Source organism: Physella acuta, unplaced genomic scaffold (assembly GCF_028476545.2).
Source record: "Physella acuta isolate Inbredline_101_S28 unplaced genomic scaffold, ASM2847654v3 ptg001022l, whole genome shotgun sequence".
Taxonomy (NCBI): Eukaryota; Metazoa; Mollusca; class Gastropoda; family Physidae; genus Physella; species Physella acuta.
In genome coordinates this window covers 22,198-44,691 of record NW_026732539.1, presented here as the reverse complement: position 1 = coordinate 44,691, position 22,494 = coordinate 22,198, and the positions used below count along the sequence as shown (strand labels likewise).

The window sequence follows — 22,494 nt, the reverse complement described above, 5'->3', positions numbered from 1 at the left end:
TATGGAAGAGAAAGTATGTTTCTACACTTTTTAAATATCAAATACAAATTAATTTAAAATTATTAATATATAAATTATTAATATATAATATTATTTTTTTCACTTTCTTTTTGCGTAGATGTGTTTTGTTTACCAACATTTTAAATCTAAATTGATTACGAATGATTATTTAGTAATATATAATGTTAACATTTTTCGGGCAAACGGCCTTCGGGCAAGTGGCATTCGGGCATTTGTCGCATTCGGGCAAGTGTCCATTTGGCATTTGTCCCATTCGGGCAAGTGTCCATTCGGGCATTTGTCGCATTCGGGCAAGTGTCCATTCGGGCATTTGTCGCATTCGGGCAAGTGTCCATTCGGGCATTTGTCGCATTCAGGCAAGTGTCCATTCGGGAAATCGGCCTTCGGGCAAACGGCATTCGGGCAAGTGTCTTTCGGGAATTTGTCGTAGACCCATATATATATATATATATATATATATGTATATATATATATATATGAGTGTGTATGTGTGTATGCTTATTATTCTGGAATTCTTTCTATTTTGACCAGTATTTACCAATGGCTGACCTTTAGTCTAGCGAGTGTCGGAAGTTGGCTTTTAGTTTTCATTCACGGTCTGTCGGTTCTTCTATTTGATCAGTCGGTAAGTCAGTTCTACTTCTACTTGATAAGTCAGTTCTACTTTTACTTGATAAGTCAGCTCTACTTCTACTTGATAAATTGGTAAGTCAGTTCTACTTGTACTTGATAAGTCGGTAAGTCATTTCTACTTATACTTGATAAGTCAGTTCTACTTATACTTGATAAGTCAGTTCTACTTATACTTGATAAGTCAGTTCTACTTATACTTGATAAGTCAGTTCTACTTATACTTGATAAGTCAGTTCTACTTCTACTTGATAAGTCGATAGGTCAATTCTACTTCTACTTGATAAGTCGGTAAGTCAGTTCTACTTATACTTGATAAGTCGATGGGTCAATTCTTCTTCTACTTGATAAGTCGGTAAGTCAGTTCTACTTCTACTTGATCAATCGGTAAGTCAGTTCTACTTATACTTGATAAGTCAGTTCTACTTCTACTGGATAAGTCAGTTCTACTTCTACTTGATCAGTCGGTAAGTCAGTTCTACTTCTACTTGATAAGTCGGTAATTCAGTTCTACTTCTACTAGACATTAGTATTTGCTTCAACAACAACAGAGACTGTAATGTAAGAAACAAACGACCTAGGCAGTTCCCCCTACCTGGTACATTATCTAGACTTTTCTAACCCTAACTAGCATCCTCAAAGGTTATCTCTCTAGCCATAACTAAGCCCCTAAGCCAGAGGCGTAGCGACCCTTATCGGCGCCCGGGGACAAACTTTCGATTTGTACTGCCCCCCCCCCTCGAACTTTTCATTTGCACCCCCCTCTCAAACTTTCGATTTTCACCCCCCCCCCCCCCTCGAACTTTTCATTTGCACCCCCCCCCCCTCAAACCTTCGATTTCCAACCCCCCCCCCCCCTCGAACTTTTCATTTGCACCCCCTCCCTCAAACCTTCGATTTGCACACCCCTCGAACTTTTCATTTGCACCCCCCCACCCTCAAACTTTCTATTTTCACCCCCCCCCCCCCTCGAACTTTTCATTTGCAACCCCCCCACCCTCAAACTTTTGGCGTCCCCCGTAAGGTAGGCGCCCCGGTACATATGTCCCCTCCCTCGCTACGCCTCTGCCCTAAGCCCTAACCATTAACTTAGTTACCTCCTCCGCTCCAGAACCCGATGGATCCCGCTGTGCTTCGCGCCGTATCTGGTAGTGGCGAGCGTCTGCTGCATGTCCTTAGTGCTTGAAGTCCTGATCACCATAGCTGGGACGACGACATCAGATGGACAAGGGTTAGTGCAAATGGAAAAACTGACCAATTGTTACTAGGTTACAACAACAACAAAATTTTCACGTACCTACAAATATATATATATATATATATATATATATATATATATATATATATATATATATATATATATATATATATATATATATATATATATATATATATATATATATATATATATATATATATATATATATATATCCTTAATATCGTGACTTGGTAGTACAGAGTTTTGTTAATCCTTAATTTTATCACTTGTCTTTGGTAGCAGGGGCGTAGCGAGTGGGGGGGGGGGGGGGTGCGGACCGCGAGGGGGGGGGGGGGTGACACCAAGGCAAAAAATAGCAAAATATATAGAGAAAAACTTGAGGAGGAGGGTGCAAATCTAAAGTTTGAAGAGGGGTGCAAATCGAAAGCTTGAGGAGGGGGGGGGGGTGCAAATCGAGAGTTTCAGGGTGGGGGTGCAAATAAAAAATTTGAAAGTTTGTCCCCGGGAAGGGTCGCTACGCCTCTAGGTGGGGGGGGGGGGGGGGGGGTGACACCATTAAGTGCCGCACTACTGTTTGGTAGTGCAAATTTAATTAGAGTTTCCTTAATCCTTAATCTTTAATTTCTTCCTTTGTCTTTTGGTGAGTTTCTTTAATCCTTAATCCTTAATCTCGTCACTTGTCTTTTGGTAGTGCAGATTTGATGAGTTTCTTTAATCCTTAATCCTTAATCTCGTCACTTGTCTTTTGGTAGTGCAGATTTGGTGAGTTTCTTTAATCCTTAATCCTTAATCTCGTCACTTGTCTTTTGGTAGTGCAGATTTGATGAGTTTCTTTAATCCTTAATCCTTAATCTCGTCACTTGTCTTTTGGTAGTGCAGATTTGATGAGTTTCTTTAATCCTTAATCCTTAATCTCGTCACTTGTCTTTTGGTAGTGCAGATTTGCTCTCGAGTGCTTTGTGGACCCCGAGTCGGTGTGGGCCAACCTCCGGTTCCTCGTGTTGGCCTGGGCCCCGGCTGTGGCCATTGTGCTCACCAACATCTGCATGCTGATCACCCACATCCAGCAGAACTCTGGCATGGCGTCCAACAAGAGTACAGTCAAAGGTAACTGTAAGGTGTGCCAGAGGTCTAGCTAGAGTGCCAGAGGTCTAGCTAGAGTGACAGAGGTCCAGCTAGGGTGACAGAGGTCTAGCTAGAGTGCCAGAGGTCTAGCTAGAGTGCCAGAGGTCTAGCTAGAGTGTCAGAGGTCTAGCTAGGGTGACAGAGGTCTAGCTAGAGTGACAGAGGTCTAGCAGAGTGCCAGAGGTCTAGCTAGAGTGACAGGTCTAGCTAGAGTGACAGAGGTCCAGTTAGAGTGCCAGAGGTCTAGCTAGAGTGCCAGAGGTCTAGCTAGAGTGACAGAGGTCTAGCTAGAGTGCCAGAGGTCTAGCTAGAGTGCCAGAGGTCTAGCTAGAGTGACAGAGGTTTAGCTAGAGTGACAGAGGTCCAGCTAGGGTGACAGAGGTCTAGCTAGAGTGCCAGAGGTCTAGCTAGAGTGCCAGAGGTCTAGCTAGAGTGTCAGAGGTCTAGCTAGAGTGACAGAGGTTTAGCTAGAGTGCCAGAGGTCTAGCTAGAGTGTCAGAGGTCTAGCTAGGGTGACAGAGGTCTAGCTAGAGTGACAGAGGTCTAGCTAGAGTGCCAGAGGTCTAGCTAGAGTGCCAGAGGTCTAGCTAGAGTGTCAGAGGTCTAGCTAGGGTGACAGAGGTCTAGCTAGAGTGACAGAGGTCTAGCTAGAGTGACAGAGGTCTAGCTAGAGTGAAAGAGGTCTAGCTAGAGTGTCAGAGGTCTAGCTAGAGTGCCAGAGGTCTAGCTAGAGTGTCAGAGTTCTAGCTAGAGTGCCAGAGGTCTAGCTAGAGTGCTAGAGGTCTAGCTAGAGTGTCAGAGTTCTAGCTAGAGTGCCAGAGGTCTAGCTAGAGTGCCAGAGGTCTAGCTAGAGTGCCAGAGGTCTAGCTAGAGTGCCAGAGGTCTAGCTAGAGTGCCAGAGGTCTAGCTAGAGTGCCAGAGGTCTAGCTAGAGTGCCAGAGGTCTAGCTAGAGTGCCAGAGGTCTAGCTAGAGTGCCAGAGGTCTAGCTAGAGTGCCAGAGGTCTAGCTAGAGTGACAGAGGTCTAGCTAGAGCGCCAGAGGTCTAGCTAGAGTGCCAGAGGTCTAGCTAGAGTGACAGAGGTCTAGCTAGAGTGACAGAGGTCTAGCTAGAGTGCCAGAGGTCTAGTTAGAGTGACAGAGGTCTAGCTAGAGTGACAGAGGTCTAGTTAGAGTGACAGAGGTCTAGCTAGAGTGCTGGAAGTCTAGTTAGATTGCCAGAGGTCTAGCTAGAGTGCCAGAGGTCTAGCTAGAGTGCCAGAGGTCTAGCTAGAGTGCCAGAGGTCTAGCTAGAGTGACAGAGGTCTAGCAGAGTGACAGAGGTCTAGCTAGAGTGCCAGAGGTCTAGCTAGAGTGCCAGAGGTCTAGCTAGAGTGACAGAGGCTCAGCTAGAGTGACAGAGGTCTAGCTAGAGTGCCAGAGGTCTAGCTAGAGTGACAGAGGTCTAGCTAGAGTGACAGAGGTCTAGCTAGAGTGATAGAGGTCTAGCTAGAGTGCCAGAGGTCTAGCTAGAGTGCCAGAGGTCTAGCTAGAGTGACAGAGGTCTAGCTAGAGTGACAGAGGTCTAGCTAGAGTGACAGAGGTCTAGCTAGAGCGCCAGAGGTCTAGCTAGAGTGCCAGAGGTCTAGCTAGATTGCCAGAGGTCTAGCTAGAGTGCCAGAGGTCTAGCTAGAGTGCCAGAGGTCTAGCTAGAGTGCCAGAGGTCTAGCTAGAGTGCCAGAGGTCTAGCTAGAGTGCCAGAGGTCTAGCTAGAGTGCCAGAGGTCTAGCTAGAGTGACAGAGGACTAGCTAGAGTGCCAGAGGTCTAGCTAGAGTGCCAGAGGTCTAGCTAGAGAGGGGACATGATTTTATTCCCCACTCCCCGGTCAGTTACCCCCCGGAGATCCCCCACCCACATTACCCTGGAGTAATAACCCCCCCCTTGTCAATTACCCCTCTGTCAATTACAGGGATGGGAGGGGGGGGGCTAATGTCCTGGACCACGCTAGGAGAGGGCGGGTTGGATGAGAGCGGACCCTAGAGGATGCACCGAACTTCATAGGAAAATAAATGAAAAGCTCATTATGATCTGCATTTCTGATTTATACATTGTCGAATTTCTAATTTAAAATTTTAGTATTTTAATTTAATATTCTAACATTTATCAACTTAAAATTAAACCTATAAGTTATTTAAATTATCTTAATATATTATGTTCAATTTTTTTTTATCTTCAAAATTTGGTTTCAAACAATGTTTTTAGTTTTTCCAAAATTTATATCTTCTTTCGTGTAGGTAATAAATGTTCTACCCTTCGAATTTGTCAGGATTGTTTTAAGCGAGTGGTATATTAATTGGTTATTAAACAGTAAAAGTGTTTAGATTTGAAACCAAAATTTATAGGTGTAACTCAAATATTGTTTAATACATACTTTAAAAAACGTAAAGAATCCTCTTTAGACCTAGCGATACTTTGGTGAGATGAAGTAGAGTTTATATGTTTCCCTCGACATACGAAGGGAAGGTGTGGTCAGCACTTTGCCCAGCCGCCTTTATTTTCCTTTTTATGAGTTACCCATCAGAACTGGGTGGATTCTACGTTCTATTGACTTGGACCCGGATTCGAACTCAAACATTCAGGTTAGCAGCCTAGCGCTCTATTGCCTAGGCCACGCTGTCAATTTACACACGTAGCAAACTCGTAACTAGAATGCCTGTAACTCACGTGAACCATAACCGCTCACCCGAATGTCACCTCACTGACTCACACAAAAGCGTGACCTCTTGTGTTTGACCCCCCAGTCCGCCACCAGCTGACGCTACTGGTCTTCCTGGCATGCGCACACTTCATCCTCACCGTGTTTCCGGTCAGCTTCCACTACTTCATCCTCAACAGAAGTCTCCAGACAGATACACCACCGGCACAAACAGAGGGACACTATGGTTCGTCTAGTTCATCATTTGTATCTTTGATTCGTCTGCTCTTTTAGTCCTTCCTAATGCTTGGTGTAGAATGCGTAAATTTTTGTGCTCGTACAAAAATTTATCATTTGGCTTGTAATTTGTTGTTGTCATTCTTAATGCTAGCTGTAAAGTTCGTCTTTTTATTCGTATTTTGTTATTGTCCTTCGTAAAGCGCGTCTTAAAGTTGGTCCTTTGCTTTGTATTTTCTTGAGGTCCATAGTAATGCCCGTCCTAAACTTTGTCATTTGCCTCGTTTTTTCTTGACGTTCCTCTTATTCTCGTCCTAAAGCTAGTTCTTTGATTGGTTATTAAATCAACGAGCAGATAACTACTAATTCGTTTGTGTCGTGTTTTTATTTTTTTAGTAGATTTATGATAATTTAATTTTGTTTGTAAATCAAATAATATTGTTAATTAAATATTTTCTGATACATTTATGATATTCTCACACCAAAGTGTGAGAAAACTAAAGACTATATATATATATATATATATATATATATATATATATATATATATAAATGTATATCTATAATAAATAAATATATATATATATATATATATATATATATATATATATATATATATATATATATATATATATATATATATATATATATATATATATACATGCAACATCTTCAAACACCCCAGGCTACTACATCATGATCCTGTTGTTCCACACCAACCACGCCACCAATTTTCTCGTCTACTGCTACTTCGGCAAAAGATTCCGACACGAGTTCATCACCCTGATCAAGACGGGCGTGAAGCAGATCCTCAGGAAAGCAGACGATACCAGTCTCTCATCGACCTCCTCTCCGATGGAGAATGTACCAGGTAGGGGAACTGCCTCGGTCGCAGAGACGTAGCGAGGGGTGTGGACCGCACCGGGTGACACCATTTAGGGGGGTGACACCAAGGAAAAAAATAGCAAAATACATATAGAAAAATGATAATTCCGCTTAATTAAGTGAATTATTCGAGTGTTAAATAGTGTTTTAAGAGGTACAAATCGAAAGTTTGGGGGGGAGGGTGCAAATCGAAAATTGAATATTTGTCCCCGGGAAGGGTCACTACGCCTCAGGGGGGTGACACCATTAAGTGCCGCACCGGGTGAAACCCGACCTCGCTACGCCACTGCTCGGTCGGTCTTTTCTTACACTGCAGTCTCAGTTTGTTGTTGTTGATGCTGATGACTTGCTTGACTTAATATTCTGTAGTCCCTGGGGAGCAAAAGGTTGTAATTACACCTCTCCACTAGACTCGGTTTTGGGCTGATCCCCTTATCTGTGCCCACGTGAGCCTAGCGGTTTTTTTCCTCTTCCACTACCGTTCTTCTCCGTTTTGTTTTTGGCCGGCCCATTTTCTTTCTTTCACTGTGTTTACATTCCATAGCTTTCTTTCCTTTTCATGGTATAAGTCCAATCCATCCACATCTAAGGGCTTTAAAATCCTTAACCATTGACTGTTGTTTTGTGGTTACCACAGATCTTTATTTGATATTTTTCTTGCCATCTTACTGATATCAGTGGCGTAGACAGGGTGGGGGGGTTGGGGGGGGGGGTCATAACCCCCCCTATAGACCCCTCGGTATATATATAAAGTATGAGGGGGGGTGCAAATCGAAAGTTGGGGGGGGGGGGGGGGGTTCAAATCGAAAGTTTGTCCCCGGGTAAAAATTGGACCCCCCCCCCTTGAGACGATCCTGGCTACGCCACTGCCTGATATAATTGCATTATTATTATAAATTGTATTTATAATATTATTTCTTTTTCTATTAATATTATAATAATTATTACAATTATTATTATTATTATAATTATTATAATTTTAATTATTATTATTGATATTATTATTGATATTATTATTGATATTATTATTATTATTATTATTGATATTATTATGTGTATTATTTGCATAATTTTTATTTTCTAATATTCCTATTATTCTATCATTTGTATTCTGTCTATTCTTCCTATTATTTCTATTATTACTAAGATTGCCATTATTATTTTTTTTTTCATTTTTCGGATAGTTTTTTGGGATATCACAATTTAAAGTTCTTTTTAAATAACGGAGTGGGTTATGGGGGGGGGGGGCCGCATACAAGTTTTTTTTTATAATTAACTGTAATAATTTCGAATTTTTACAAATGGATTGGATTTTTATAGTCAAATATTTGCTGAATAATATGTGCTTTTGGATTTTCATATTTGATCGTTAAGTCTCACTTTTTTTTGTGTATTATATGTTGCCTTGGTGGAGTTCCCTTTCAAACCTGACGGTCTATAGGGCAGGTGAAGTAGAGTTCACCTGTTTCTGTGACCTCGGCATATGCAGGGATAGTGTGGTCAGCACTATGCCCAGCAGCTTTTACTTACCCTAACGTGAGTTTGGTACCCATCAGAGCTGGGCGGACTCAGGGACGGTCTACTGACGTGTACCCGGATTCAAACTCGAGACTTACGGGTTAGCAGTCCAGCTCTCTACCGCTAAGCCACACCGTCCCATGTCGCCATGGTAACTCAAAAAAAACACGACTCACATTATTCTGATAACGATTCCTTATTCTCTTTCTAGTGGAGGTGAAGGAGATGCTCAACTTCTACAACGAGCGAGTCACACAGGAACACAAGGCGCACGCCAAGGAATACATTGCAACACTCTACCACGAGATGGTGAAGATGAACGCGGAGAGGGGGGCTAGCCTCGTCACCACCGACTCCACACCGCCCATCAAGTCCCAGAACGGAGAAAAACTCCAGCCCCCGCGCGGGTCGAAGAACGGCCAGGGTACCAGCATTGGACCTTCCGTCGCCGCGACAGAAGCGGCCGAGGAAAATGTTGCGAAAAAGGATTCCAAAACGAAAGAAGTAAGCGTGGTGGAAGCACCGGATGGAACGTGATGTGAAGGGGGAGGTCAAGGTTGCGACGGAAAGTTCAAAGGTTAAGGAGTACAGTGCGTTGTTTCAACAAGCATTCGTCCTTGACATGGCGACATTCAGATGACAAGGGGCGAAAGGGCAACACCCTAATGACATGATGTTCATATGGAATCAGTTAAATACTTAATGACATTCATCATGAATGACAAGATCTTTAAGCGTAGTGGTGACTAACAATCTCCAAATGACAAAAACACACGGAATTTTAAATTTGCCATAGACACAACCATTTAACAAATGTCATTTATACTAAGCCGATCTCAAAGTGACAATGACATTTAGCCTATGCCTATGGTCGCTTTGCATTTCTCTACATGATATGAACCCAGTATTCTCCAAATGACGCTAACATTTAGCCGATGCCCAAATGACATGTCCACTTAGCATTTTTTTTTCTCCACATGATTTGAACCTAGTCATTCTTTAAATGACAGTCAAGATGTCAATTTTGTGTATTGACGTCTCAACAAACATGGATTTTCTTTTGATTAATGCAAAAAATAATTACTTGTAGACTGTTTAGAACTTTTTATGTATTTTACATTCGCAAATTTATTTATACTTTCTGTTATATTTTAGTTCCATGTATAGTTGTTACAATACAGAGACACTTATGAACTACGCGTTTTTTTTTTACATTTATTTGTGGTAAAATATACATATGAGATGAACATATGCTATCTAGTTATTGTTGAGCTCTAATTATAGTATTAGCTTTAGATAAGATAGGTTTTAGGTGTCATTCAAAAATGTCTTCACGCTATTTTGACAATGTTTACGTACTTACCTCCCCTTACTATTGAAACACATAGTAACACAAAGTCAGGTTTTATCTACCCTTACTATACACACATAGTAACAAAAGTCCGGTTTTATCTCAGCTTACAATCTATACAAATAGCGCTTTTTTTTTTGTTTTAACATCGATTTCTTTCCAAATTACCTTGTGCGCTCGGTCAAGATTGAGTATATTAATTATTTTTTTTATTTTACAATTTTACAAAACCAGCCTCTTACAACGCGAAATATCGGCTAAAACTGAGTTTCAAACTTTACTTTTTAAAATGATAATTTGAGACGTGACTTATTGAAACCCCTTCCACATCCTTGACCCACTCATTTCCCCCTTACCCTTGATAGGCCATAGCGTCCCTTCAGAGGTGTAGCGAGGGGGTGGGCGGGGGTGCGGACCGCACCGGGTGACACCATTTAGGGGGGTGACACCAAGGCAAAAAATAGCAAAATGTATAGAGAAAAATGATAATTCCACTTTATTAAGTGATTAATTCGAGTGTTAAATTGTGTTTTAAGAGGTGCAAATCGTAAGTTTGAGGGGGGTGCAAATTGAAAGTTTGAGGGGGGGGGGGAGGGGTGCAAATCGAAAATTTGAAAGTTTGTCCCCGGGAAGGGTCCCTAAGCCTCTGGGGGGTGACACCATTAAGTGCCGCACCGGGTGACACCCGACCTCGCTACACCACTGCGTCCCTTATACACAACTACTTAAGCCAATCAAAAAAGGAAAGTTCTCGAACATTTTGGTCCGTGGGGCAAGTGAAGTAGAGTTCATCTGTGACCTCGTCGTATGAATAGTGTGGTCAGTGCTAAGCCCAGCCGACTGTATTTTAAAAAAACGTGAGTTAGGTACCCATTAGAGCTGGGAGGACACCGGGACGTTCTACTCATTTGAACCCGGATTCGAACTAGAGACTTTCAGATCGGTTAAAGGTTATTAAGTTCAGGGCTTGGTCTCAGGATTAAAGTTTTAAACTACATCTTGGGTTTGTGTTTCGATTTCGGTTAAAGGTAGTTTTAGGTTGCTAGAAAAACAAATATTCTCTGAACAATGTGCGTAGGCCTACTTTCTCAAGTACAATATCTTTTTTGAAGACTAAAGTGCGATGATTTATACCTTTAAGATTGATGCGTTTTTAATTTTATTTTAAATTAAACCTGGAAAATTCAATCGCTCGAAACTAAATTTATATTTTCTGTCTTTGTTGATTAATTTAAAGCACACTTAGTATAGTTCTACTCAAACATAAACATAAAATGTTTTTTTTTAATTCCTTAAACAATGACGACATTGATATGTGCGCAGTTTTGTGGAAAAAATACCTTTCCATTTCCTGTTTCATCTTTTTAACATAGAAATTAAAAAAAGCTACGAAGATTTGTACACACTTGATCTACTACTTTACTAAATCAAGATGTCTTGACAGGAATCAGTTTTATTAACAAGATAAACTTATCTAATATTCCTACTCCACTAATCAGATAAACTTTACTTTACACTCGATTCTATTTGAACTTTGTGTTGAGTAATCGCGATAGCATTAAAATCGTAATTGAATGGTATGTGTGGTACCAATGGTGTGAGGGTCGAAGAGATAGTCGAATATGCCAGAGACTGACTTGGAAGGGTACAGGTGGACTCATCTCACGAACACGAGCGACCCAGAAGACAGCCCAGAAGAGTTACAGAGGTTGCAGAACATTTATGTCACGATTTTATTCGTCGGCGCCATTGTGTTATTTATTATCGGGGTACCAGGTATCGTGTTCTAAAACATTTTTTTTTCGCAAATTATCTTTTATTTTTTAAATTAAATTTTTTATCTAATGAGTGTTGTAAATTTAAAACAAAATTAAAGTGCCGTTTTGAATCTGACAGCCCATTAGGCCAGGTGAAGTAGAGTTCAGCTGTTTCAGTGACCTTAGAATTAAGTTGGAATAGTGCGATCAGCGCTCGCCTCGTCCGCTTTTACTTTTACTAACTTAGTCAGGTACCTAATAAAGCTGAGTGGTCTTAGGGACATCTTACGGAGTCGAGCCCGAACTCAAGACTTTCGGGTTAGTAGTTCTACCGTCTGACCAGGCCGCCTCGTAATGCCTTGCGTCACGCAAGTTGCGTCTATTACAATCATTAGGATCAGGGGCGTAGCGAAGGAGGGTGCGGACCGCACCGGGTGACACCATTTAGGGGGGTGACACCAAGGCAAAAAATAGCAAAATACATAGAGAAAAAACTTGAGGGGGGGGTGCAAATCGAAAACTTGAGGGGGGGGGGTTGCGAATTGAAAGTTTGAGGGGGGGGGGTGCAAATAAAAAATTTGAAAGTTTGTCCCCGGGAAGGGTTGCTACGCCTCTGGGGGGTGACACCATTAAGTGCCGCACCGGGTGACACCCGACCTCGCCACGCCACTGATTAGGACTTAGTTGAATACATTTTTATAAGCGTTTACATTTGTCAGCTTTTGTTTGTTGGTGTGTTTTCGGCAAATCTTGTAACTCAATTATGACCCTCTTCTAATGAAGTGATTTTATTCAAACTTTCCATATAACTTATACTTCGATAACACTGCAAGAATATATAATTTTTAGATTAGTTAGAGAGACAATGCAACAGTAATCCTGGTTCTAGCAATAGCGTTGACGACAATCTTGAGTTTTGTATTAACATGTTCCTGACTTGAATTAATGTTATTCAAAATCACAGACCTATATTTCATTAATTATATATATATATATATATATATATATATATATATATATATATATATATATATATATATATATATATATATATATATATATATATATATATATAAACTAGCGTAAGTATATAACTCTAGCAATATTCGCATATTTATATCACTCTAGCAATGTTACCATGTATATATAAAAGTATCACTATGAAAAGTCTTTTGGTACATCTTCCTATAGGTCAGTGTTGTAGTGTTGGTTGGTCGTAACTAAACCATCTATATATATAATTCTCCTCTTCGAGCCGTTAGAAAACAAGCTGCAAACGCTCTCCCTACCTCCCCACCCCTACATGGTTTTAGTGAGCTGTGTTCACTCTAAATGTTTACAAGCAGAGCCAACGATTTTAAACGTAGGGTGGGGGGGGGGAAGGAAGGGGGGGAAGGAAGGGGGGGGGGGGGGGGGTTATGGTCCTTAACGAGCTACTTATAGTGTTTTAAAGAAATATTTTCAGTGTCAGCGTTGGTACTGTCGAATTCACAAATTATGAATTATTGAAAATTAGAAACAACTAAATAGCGGCGTATGTTATGCCGCGGGCCGGCTCGTTTTAATAATTGCTGATACTCCGCTCTTTTTTTTTAATAAACCAAAAAGAGCTCTCTATTCCAAAAATGAACACAACGTTTAGCGTTACTGTTAGCCTCAACATTGTATATGGTTTTTCTATAATGCCTGATTGTCACAAACTTTTTTATGACTGGGTTCATGGCACAAACTAAAGTCAAATACAAACCACATTATTGGTGATTTTACAGTCTTTTATTGATATCAGATAATATAGCAGCTACACTACTAGAACCACGACTTTCAGTTTCGTCATCTCCTCGCGCTCTATCTACCTCTCTCTGCTTCCTTTCCTTAGCGCATGCGCACACCCATCCTATATTTTATATTCATATCGCCTTTTTAAGATACACACTCGAAACATACATTCATCTACATTTAACTGTTACACTAATATTTAAAGATAATGCATGATCTCTTGATTAACAAACCTAATGAGCTCGTGACTTTAAAACTAAAACAAACCTTATTACCTCATGACCTCTTAACTAAAAATTCACATGACCTAAAAAAACAAAAAACGAGACATGATAACCTTATATCTTCTCCAAGAGCCTGGTCTAAACTTCTTTCACAGGCAACGTCCTGACCTTGGTAGTGTTGAGTAAGAACGTCATCAAGGACGTTGTGTTGAGTCAGTACCTGAGCTTCATGTGTGTCCACAACATCCTGTCTCTCCTGGTCTGCACGTGCAGGCACCTGATCAAGGCCAACACGGGATCAGACTTGGTCTTTCAGAACTTTTACTTCTGTTGGTGAGAGTTCTCTTGTGTTCGCAGCTAGCTCGTATCTTGTAAGCATAGTTTGAGTGTTCGATGGATGAGCTACTTTCGTTTTCTGTGTGTTAGAGTGAATATAAGTTCAAGTGCTCGATGGGTGAGCTACTTTCGACAGACAGACAGACAGACAGACAGACAGACAGACAGACAGACAGACAGACAGACAGACAGACAGACAGACAGACAGACAGACAGACAGACAGACAGACAGACAGACAGACAGACAGACAGACAGACAGACAGACAGACAGACAGACAGACAGACAGACAGACAGACAGACAGACAGACAGACAGACAGACAGACAGACAGACAGACAGACAGACAGACAGACAGACACACAGACAGACAGACAGACCGGCAGGCAGGCAGGCAGGCAGACAGACAGACAGACAGACAGACACACAGAAAAGGAGAAACACAGACAGGTAGACAGACAGAGAGGAAGACAGGGAGAAAAAGTGAGACAGAGAGGTATAGGGTGCTAGAGAGATAGAGATATATGTATATAGATATTATTTTAATACTCACACGTTTGTAAAAGGGTTGGTCCAAAATGAGAGAAAACCTCACTACTTAACCACGGTGCAAAATTTACTTTCACCCAAAACCTTTATATTTTAATCACATATTTTTCTCTCTATTTTCCTCAGGGTTATGAAGTGGATGGTTACTAGTCTACACAGTGTGACGGGCTGGAACCCTGTGTTTCTTACTTTGTGTCGTCTGCTGTTTCTGGTTAACAGGTAAACTTTTAGGTAGATACGATTCGATAACATGGGAAATAACTCATCTAGAAAACACCATAAATCAAAAAGCTACTGCCTTGGGTAGATAAGATTCGATAACATTGGAAACAATTCATCTAGAAAACTCCAAACTCAAACAGCTACGGCCTTGGGTAGATAAAATTCGATAGCATGAGAAACAACTCATCTAGAAAAGACCAAAATAAACATAAAAAACTACTGCCTTATGTAGATAAGATTCGTTAGCATAGGGAAAACGCATCTAAAAAAAACTCCAAAATCAAACAACTACTGCCTGCAATTTTTTATAATCAAATACATAACATCATGTAAATATTCATTATGTACATTTGCAAAACCTGTCGTTTTCATTTGGTGTTCAAAATTATGTTAAAAAAATGTTGATGTACTTGTTTTAATTGCAAATAACAGTAAAAAAATAAAAATAAAGAAAAAAAAAAAAATGAACAAATGCTTTTTTTAATTGAACTAATGCTATGAAAGAAAATACAGAAAGAAAACCAGGCTGATGTCACAAGTGTTCCTATATATGGCCACTGGTGCTGCCACAAATGAAGGTCGATTAGTTCACCAATATATGTTTTTTATCATCATTGTTTAAATATATAATTAGAATGCTGAGCTGCAATAAAGCTAGGGCCTAACTGGCTAACTCGCGATTGGTTGGAGGCAACTGTTTGATTGGAATCTCGCTTTGATCTCCAGGACAAGGAGGTGCTACACCTGTCTGCATCCCTACCTAGTGGTCGTCTGCTACTCGGTGCCATTGTTCCTCATACAGGCAGTCAGTCTCACAAACGCCTTGTCCAGGACAGACCTAGCAGGGTAAGGCATTTTAAGACAATATTATTAGGGGATGACCCAGAAGGGTAAGTCAACATTATGATGGGATGACTGGGACATTTCCAACAGGATAAGTCAACGTTATGAGGGAATGAGTGGGACATTCCCAGTTAGGTAAGTATACATTATGAGGGAATGAGTGGGACATTCCCAGTTAGGTAAGTATACATTATGAGGGAATGAGTGGGACATTCCCAGTTAGGTAAGTCAACATTATGAGGGAATGAGTGGGACATTCCCAGAAGGGTAAGTTAACACTATGGGGGAATGAGTGCAGTGTTTCTTCCAGACTTTTTTCTCCGGGGGGGGGCACTTGAAATTTTCGGGGGGGGGGCGGTAAACTTTCTTCGGGGGGGGGGGAGGGGCGGACACTGTTAAAAGTATATATTTTCTATATAAATTATATAAATTTCATTTCGTTCGGGGGGGGGGCGGTAAAAAATTTCGGGGGGGGGGGGGGGGGCTTAGCCCCCCCCCCCCCCCCTCCCCCGAAGAGATGCCTGGAAGAAACTCTGAATGAGTGGGACATTTCCAGAAGGGTAAGTTAACACTATGGGGGAATGAGTGCGACATTCTAAGCATGGTGTGTCAACACCACTATTTGGGAATGAGTGGCTCACTGAAAAATTCTAGAACATGGACAGGTTGATAGAATAAAAAATTATAATGCTTTATAACTTAAGTTGTCATTTCTCAGAGAAAAATAACCTTTGTCTTGCTGATTGGGGGAGGGTTTGGTATTGCCCGGAAGCAATAGACTCTTAATCAACATTGAAGATCAAATCTCACTTATTGTTTTTCTAACGCTGACACTTCAAGCAATCCAGTCGTCTGTTACTTGCCTCACAAGAGTATCTGGGTTGTTACCATGGCGATGGTGTACGGCATCATCCCAACCGTCTACCTGATCGTCTGCAACTTTTGTCTGGTCTACCTGTACCACAGGACCAAGTCTGGTCTGCTCCCGTCAAGTAAATCTTTGAAAAGTAGGTTTCTTGAATCTTAAAGAAAGTTTTTTTTTTAAATCTTTGAAAAGTAGGTTTCTTGAATCTTAAAGATTTTAAAGATCTTTGAAAAGTAGGTTTCTTAAATCGTAAAGAACGTTTTTTTTTAAATCTTTGAAAAGTAGGTTTCTTGAATCTTAAGATTTTAAAGATCTTTGAAAAGTAGGTTTCTTGAATCTTAAAGATTTTAAAGATCTTTGAAAAGTAGGTTTCTTGAATCTTAAAATTTTAAAGATCTTTGAAAAGTAGGTTTCTTAAATCGTAAAGAAAGTTTTTTTTAAATCTTTAAAAAGTAGGTTTCTTGAATCTTAAGATTTTTAAAGATCTTTGAAAAGTAGGTTTCTTGAATCTTAAGATTTTAAAGATCTTTGAAAAGTAGGTTTCTTGTATCTTAACATTTTAAAGATCTTTGAAAAGTAGGTTTCTTGAATCTTAAAATTTTAAAGATCTTTGAAAAGTAGGTTTCTTGAATCTTAAAATTTTAAAGATCTTTGAAAAGTAGGTTTCTTGAATCTTAAAGATTTTAAAGATCTTTGAAAAGTAGGTTTCTTGAATCTTAAAATTTTAAAGATCTTTGAAAAGTAGGTTTCTTAAATCGTAAAGAAAGTTTTTTTTTAAATCTTTAAAAAGTAGGTTTCTTGAATCTTAAGATTTTTAAAGATCTTTGAAAAGTAGGTTTCTTGAATCTTAAGATTTTAAAGATCTTTGAAAAGTAGGTTTCTTGTATCTTAACATTTTAAAGATCTTCGAAAAGAATGTTTCTTGAATCTTAACATTTTAAAGATCTTTGAAAAGTAGGTTTCTTGAATCTTAACATTTTAAAGATCTTTGAAAAGTAGGTTTCTTGAATCTTAAAGATTTTAAAGATTTTTGAAAAGTAGGTTTCTTGAATCTTAAAATTTTAAAGATCTTTGAAAAGTAGGTTTCTTGAATCTTAAAATTTTAAAGATCTTTGAAAAGAATGTTTCTTGAATCTTAAGATTTTAAAGATCTTTGAAAAGTAGGTTTCTTGAATCTTAAATTTTTAAAGATCTTTGAAAAAAAAAGGTTTCTCGAATCTTAACATTTTAAAGATCTTTGAAAAGTAGGTTTCTTGAATCTTAAAATTTTAATTATCTTTCAAAAAATGTTTCTCGAATCTTAAAATTTTAAAGATTTTTGGAAAGTGGGTTTCTTGAATCTTATGATTTTTAAAGATCTTTGAAAAGAAGGTTTCTTAAATCGTAAAGACAGAGTTTTCAAAATCTTTGAAAAGTAGGTTTCTTGAATCGTAAAGACAAGTTTTTAAAATCTTTGAAAAGTAGGTTTCTTGAATCGTAAAAACAAGTTTTTTTTTAAATCTTTAAAAAGTAGGTTTCTTGAATCGTAAAGATAAGCTTTTTTTAAATGTTTGAAAAGTAGGTTTCTTAAAATCTTAAAAGAAAGATTTTTTTAAATCTTTGAAAAATAGATTTCTTTTAGATTTTTTTTTCTAAGAAAGATTTTTTTAATCATAGAAAAGTAGGTTTGTTAAATCTTAAACAAATAGTTTTTTTAACCTTTGAAAAGTACTTTTCTTGACTCTTAAAAAAATAGTTTTTTTTTTAATCTTTGAAAAGTAGATTTCCAATTTTAAAGAATAATTTTTTAATCATTGATTACTTGATTCCTTAAGAAAGTTTTTTTTTTCAAATCTTTTAAAAGTATTTTTCTTGAATCTTAAGAAATTGTTTTTTAATCTTTTAAAATCTGGGTTCCTTTAGTCTTAAGGAATTTTTTTCTTTTTTTTTCAAAAATAGGTTTTGTCAATGTTTGAAAAGTAGTTTTTGTTTTTAATCTTTGAAAAGATTTTTTAATTGATAAGAAGTAGGATTTAATAGAGTAGAAAAGTAGGTTTATCTATATTTTAATAAAAAAAAATATTTTTAAGAGTAGGTTATTTTTTGAGATATAAAAAAATAGAAAGTTATAATAAGAAAGTTTTTTTTTTTACTTTTTTATTTTCATAAAAAAAAAATCTTAACAACTGCGAATGTTTTCTAAAATCTTTCAGATGTAGGCTACCATTTTTAACTTTTCTTACAATCTTTAAAATTAGTTCTTACAAAATCTTAAGGTATTTTTTTAAAATTAATTCTTTTCAAACAATTTTGAAATATTTTTTTTATGTTTGAAAAAAAATTTCATACTTTAAATATTTGAAGAAAAAATGAGATGATATCTTGAAAAGCGTGTTTTGTTTTCTTAAATGATGTTGATTGCAATCAAAACTAAAACTCGACCATCGCATATGTGTTCCCCCCCCCCCTCCCTCTCCTGCCCTGTCCAGTCAAGAAACAGATCCTAGTGATCATGTTGTCCTCTAACTTTGGTGCCGTGTTCACGTTGCTCCCAGCGGCCATCTTCCACACCACGGCGCCATATGTCCTGGAGTACCGGAGAAAGTCGGAGGTTATGAAACTACAAATTGGTGAGTACATTTCGTTTAAAAATAAACGTGTGAGTGTATGTGATTTTAAAAATAAACTTGTGAGTGCATGTGATTTTAAATATAAGCCTGTGATTGCATGTGATTTTAAAAATATACTTGTGATTACTACTTATGTTAATAAACCGGGAGTGTTCTCCCCTAAACTTTCTCGAATATTCTTATATAACACTGCGGGGGATGGCAACTCGGGACATAGACAATATCCCGGTTTATTTGCTTTTTTCTTTACTAGCTCAACATCTAAGGACCACAGGGGATAAACCACAGTTGTCACAGTTTTCTACTTTTAAGAGATTTTGTGTTTGAGATCCGTTACTGTTCTATTGTGGCATGATTTTAAAACCCAAAATATTGAGGGGATCGAGATGGTTTTACGCTTTCATATTTTTATTCGTGATATATAAATATATACACCAGTACTATATGAATATGACACCAACTCAAAAATCTAAAAAATTGGACATGTGTGGTTTATCGCGTGTGCTTTTCCTCTGTTTCCATCCAGTAGACGTGTGTGGTTTATCCAGTGTGGTTTTCATCTGTTTCCATCCAGTAGACGTGTGTGGTTTATCCAGTGTGGTTTTCACCTTTTTCCCTGCAGTGTTCCAGATAACGGTGTTCCTGATCTACGCCAACAATGCCAGCAACTTCCTCATCTACTGCTGCTTCAGCCAGAGGTTCCGCAAGAAGACGGTCAACATCCTCAAGTATCTGGCCACCGTCTTCCGTCGGGAGCAGACGACAGACGAGCGCTCGCCCTCCGATATGACGTCATCGCAGTTTTTTAAAGGTAAACCCGGTGTTGGGGTAAAATGTGGACGTAATGTTTTTGGACGTGATATTTTTGGACGTGATCCTTTTCGACGTGATAGTTTTGGACGTGATCCTTTTCGACGTGATACTTTTGGACGTGATCCATTTGGACGTGATCTTTTTGGACGTGATACTTTTGTACGTGATCATTTTGGACGTGATCCTTTTCGACGTGATCCTTTTGGACTTGTTAGTTTTGGACGTGATCCTTTTGGACGTGACCCTTTTGGAAGTTAACGTGAATATTGATGCGTGGTGTGTGGATTAAGTAATATCCCAATTAACGGTGGTTTATAATTTCTGAGTCCAGATGAACGAAATATTAAGCTGACGAAATGTTCAGGATATTTGTGAATTGAAAATGAGCTTACACTTCGTATTTTTCAATAGCTAATGAAAAAAAACCTTCTAGTTGCTCAAATTGGGTTGCATAACATTATTTTAGGATAGGGGTTGATATTTTAGGCTCACCCTTCAAGCTATATATTACCAGTGTCAGCCCTTCCCCCTCACCTCCGGAAAAATTTAGTTTACCCCCCCCCCCCTCTCCTACATCCCATCCCCCACCACAGCCTACTCATAAAATCGTTATACCATTGTTCCAACAGAAACTCATCGTAAACAAAAAAACCATTTCCTAATCAAATATATTTCTCCACCCCCCCCCCCCTCACCCCCCCCCCCCCCCCACAGAAGAAGGCCGTACGGTGTCAGGTGCCAATCAACAGATGGAGGTCAAGTACATCTGGTCCCCCAACGACGACCCACCTACAAAAACAGAACTCACCCCCTCGCCTTCACACGAAACACCGGACCAGCAGAACGAAACATTCGTTTAACACAACGTCTTTGTGAGGTCTACTTTCGCTTTCTGCCAAATCAGACTTCATACCCCAGGTCTTCGAGACAAACAAATTAAATTTGTTTAAATAAACAAAGTCAACAAAAACCGATGATATTTGGGAAGTCGGTGCGATACAATGATAAACGTTGAATAGGACTGGGCAGTATGAAATATGATGACAACGGGTCATTTTCAGTGATGAAAAAACTTGTCGCATTTGATGATATAACTACACATTTTATCTTCTCATTTCGCTCCCTCCATTCTATAAGAAACATATTCATCCTATAAGTCTGATTTGACTATTACTATGCATGTAGTTATATTTATATATACAGTGGTACGTCGAGATTTGAAGTTAATTCTCTCCGTAAACTTATTAGAACTTCGTATTGTTTAATTTTGAAATCATTCTATTTAAACCTATTGAAGATTTAACGGAGGTGCCCCAAGACTCGTATCTTAAATATCTTGTATGTTAGGGCATTTATTCGTCATGGTACCGCTGTGTATTTATTTTTTAGTTTTTATTTTTAACTGGCTCGTATTTTGTTTCGTTTTTTTTGTTTTCTTCCCATCCCTTGTAGTTTTAATTTTTTTTCACGTTCCCCTCCTTCATCCCTCCATCATCCCCTCGCTATATTGCTGTGTATCATTTGAATTATAAATTTTATGTACAAGAAAAAAAAATTGTTTGATCTTTATGGTGTCTATAGATAATATTGTTTTAAAAAGGTGTTTACTGTTTATGCATTACGAGAGACACCACTGAAAATATTTTGTTATCTCTTCTATTATTTTAACTGTCAGATTTTGGGCGGTTGTTTTTTTTTCTTGTTTTCTTTTTGTTTTTGTGTTTGGGTTGCCCTTTTTATTTGTGCGCTGTTTTATAGTTTTTGTTGTTGCCTTGGTTATTTGCTGTTATTATGTTGTTTGTTTTACTTTCTTTTTTGTGTATTTTCTTTGTTTGCTTTTTAAAATAATTTTTACCAAATGGGTTTAAAAATATAAAGGACATTTTGTTTTCTGACTTTTGATTTTATACATTGAGTTTTTATTTGTACATTTGATATTGAATTTACAAGTTGGCTTTACGGGTGAAAGTCGATGCCCACAGCTAAATCATCAAATTATGCACAAACATGTAATAAGTTAAATTTAAAATTAAGTAATATTTTACGAATATGCTAAATATTGTAATAATTTTCATAAAATGACGTCATTAATTTTCGTGAACGTTTGAGAAAATTTTTCTCCATTACTTCCTGCTTTCATTTTTCTTGTGTTTGTTGATAGTGAATTATTACTGACAGACACTTCAAGCAGATATTTAGCAGACTTGAATCTATAGGCCTAACCCAAGTATTAGCTTTAATTACGAGTATTCCGTAATCTAAGTTTTATTTTAACTTATTTGAAAATGCCATATGTTCAATTAGTGGGCAATACGATTTTAAATGTAAAGATCAGTTTCCTCTCTTATGAATATGTATGTTGTAAGCTATAATTAAATTTTGGGACGTTCATTGTACAAATTCACAATCTAGAGGTAAGTATTATTCGTTCTGTATTAGATCTAAATAGCAACAGGGAGGGGTAGTGCAGTGATTTTTTTTTTAATCCGATTGTTTTGCTCTCATGGTTGGAAGAAGTGCTAGGGTTAGGGTCAAGGCTACTGTGTGGTCGGTTAATAGAGTGCTAGGCTTGTATCCCGACAGTCTCGAGTTCGGATCTCGGTCCGGAATTGAGACCGCAGGGTGTCTTTGAGTCCTTCAGCTCTAATAAGTACCTGACTCCACTTTTGGATAGTAAATGTCGATAACCACACCATCATGAAGCAGATGAACTCAAAATCAAGTAAACGTAAACTCTACTTCAACTGCTCTATGGATCGTTAGGTCAAAAATGGATCATTACTTTACTCTTAGTTCATAGATATTTCCGAAGTTAGGTTTTGCATTAGACCTACGTTTAGAGC

At 38.5% G+C, this 22,494-nt stretch overlaps 2 protein-coding genes across 2 annotated transcripts; both read left to right on the top strand.

Moving 5' to 3' along the window:
• Positions 1-1,768: 1,768 nt before the first annotated feature.
• On the top strand, positions 1,769-13,753 carry LOC131954724 (uncharacterized). Its single transcript, XM_059318463.1, has 6 exons — positions 1,769-1,822; positions 2,806-2,977; positions 5,775-5,915; positions 6,591-6,776; positions 8,520-8,732; positions 13,572-13,753. Exons 1-6 carry the CDS (start codon positions 1,769-1,771, stop codon positions 13,751-13,753), a joined length of 948 nt encoding a protein of 315 aa, XP_059174446.1.
• Positions 13,754-14,440: 687 nt separating this feature from the next.
• LOC131954723 (uncharacterized) lies at positions 14,441-20,511 on the top strand. The gene is made up of 6 exons (XM_059318462.1): positions 14,441-14,518; positions 15,248-15,367; positions 16,205-16,371; positions 18,698-18,838; positions 19,461-19,649; positions 20,366-20,511. The coding sequence occupies exons 3-6, from the start codon at positions 16,254-16,256 to the stop codon at positions 20,509-20,511; spliced, it is 594 nt and encodes a 197-aa protein (XP_059174445.1). The 5' UTR covers positions 14,441-14,518; positions 15,248-15,367; positions 16,205-16,253.
• Positions 20,512-22,494: the final 1,983 nt, after the last annotated feature.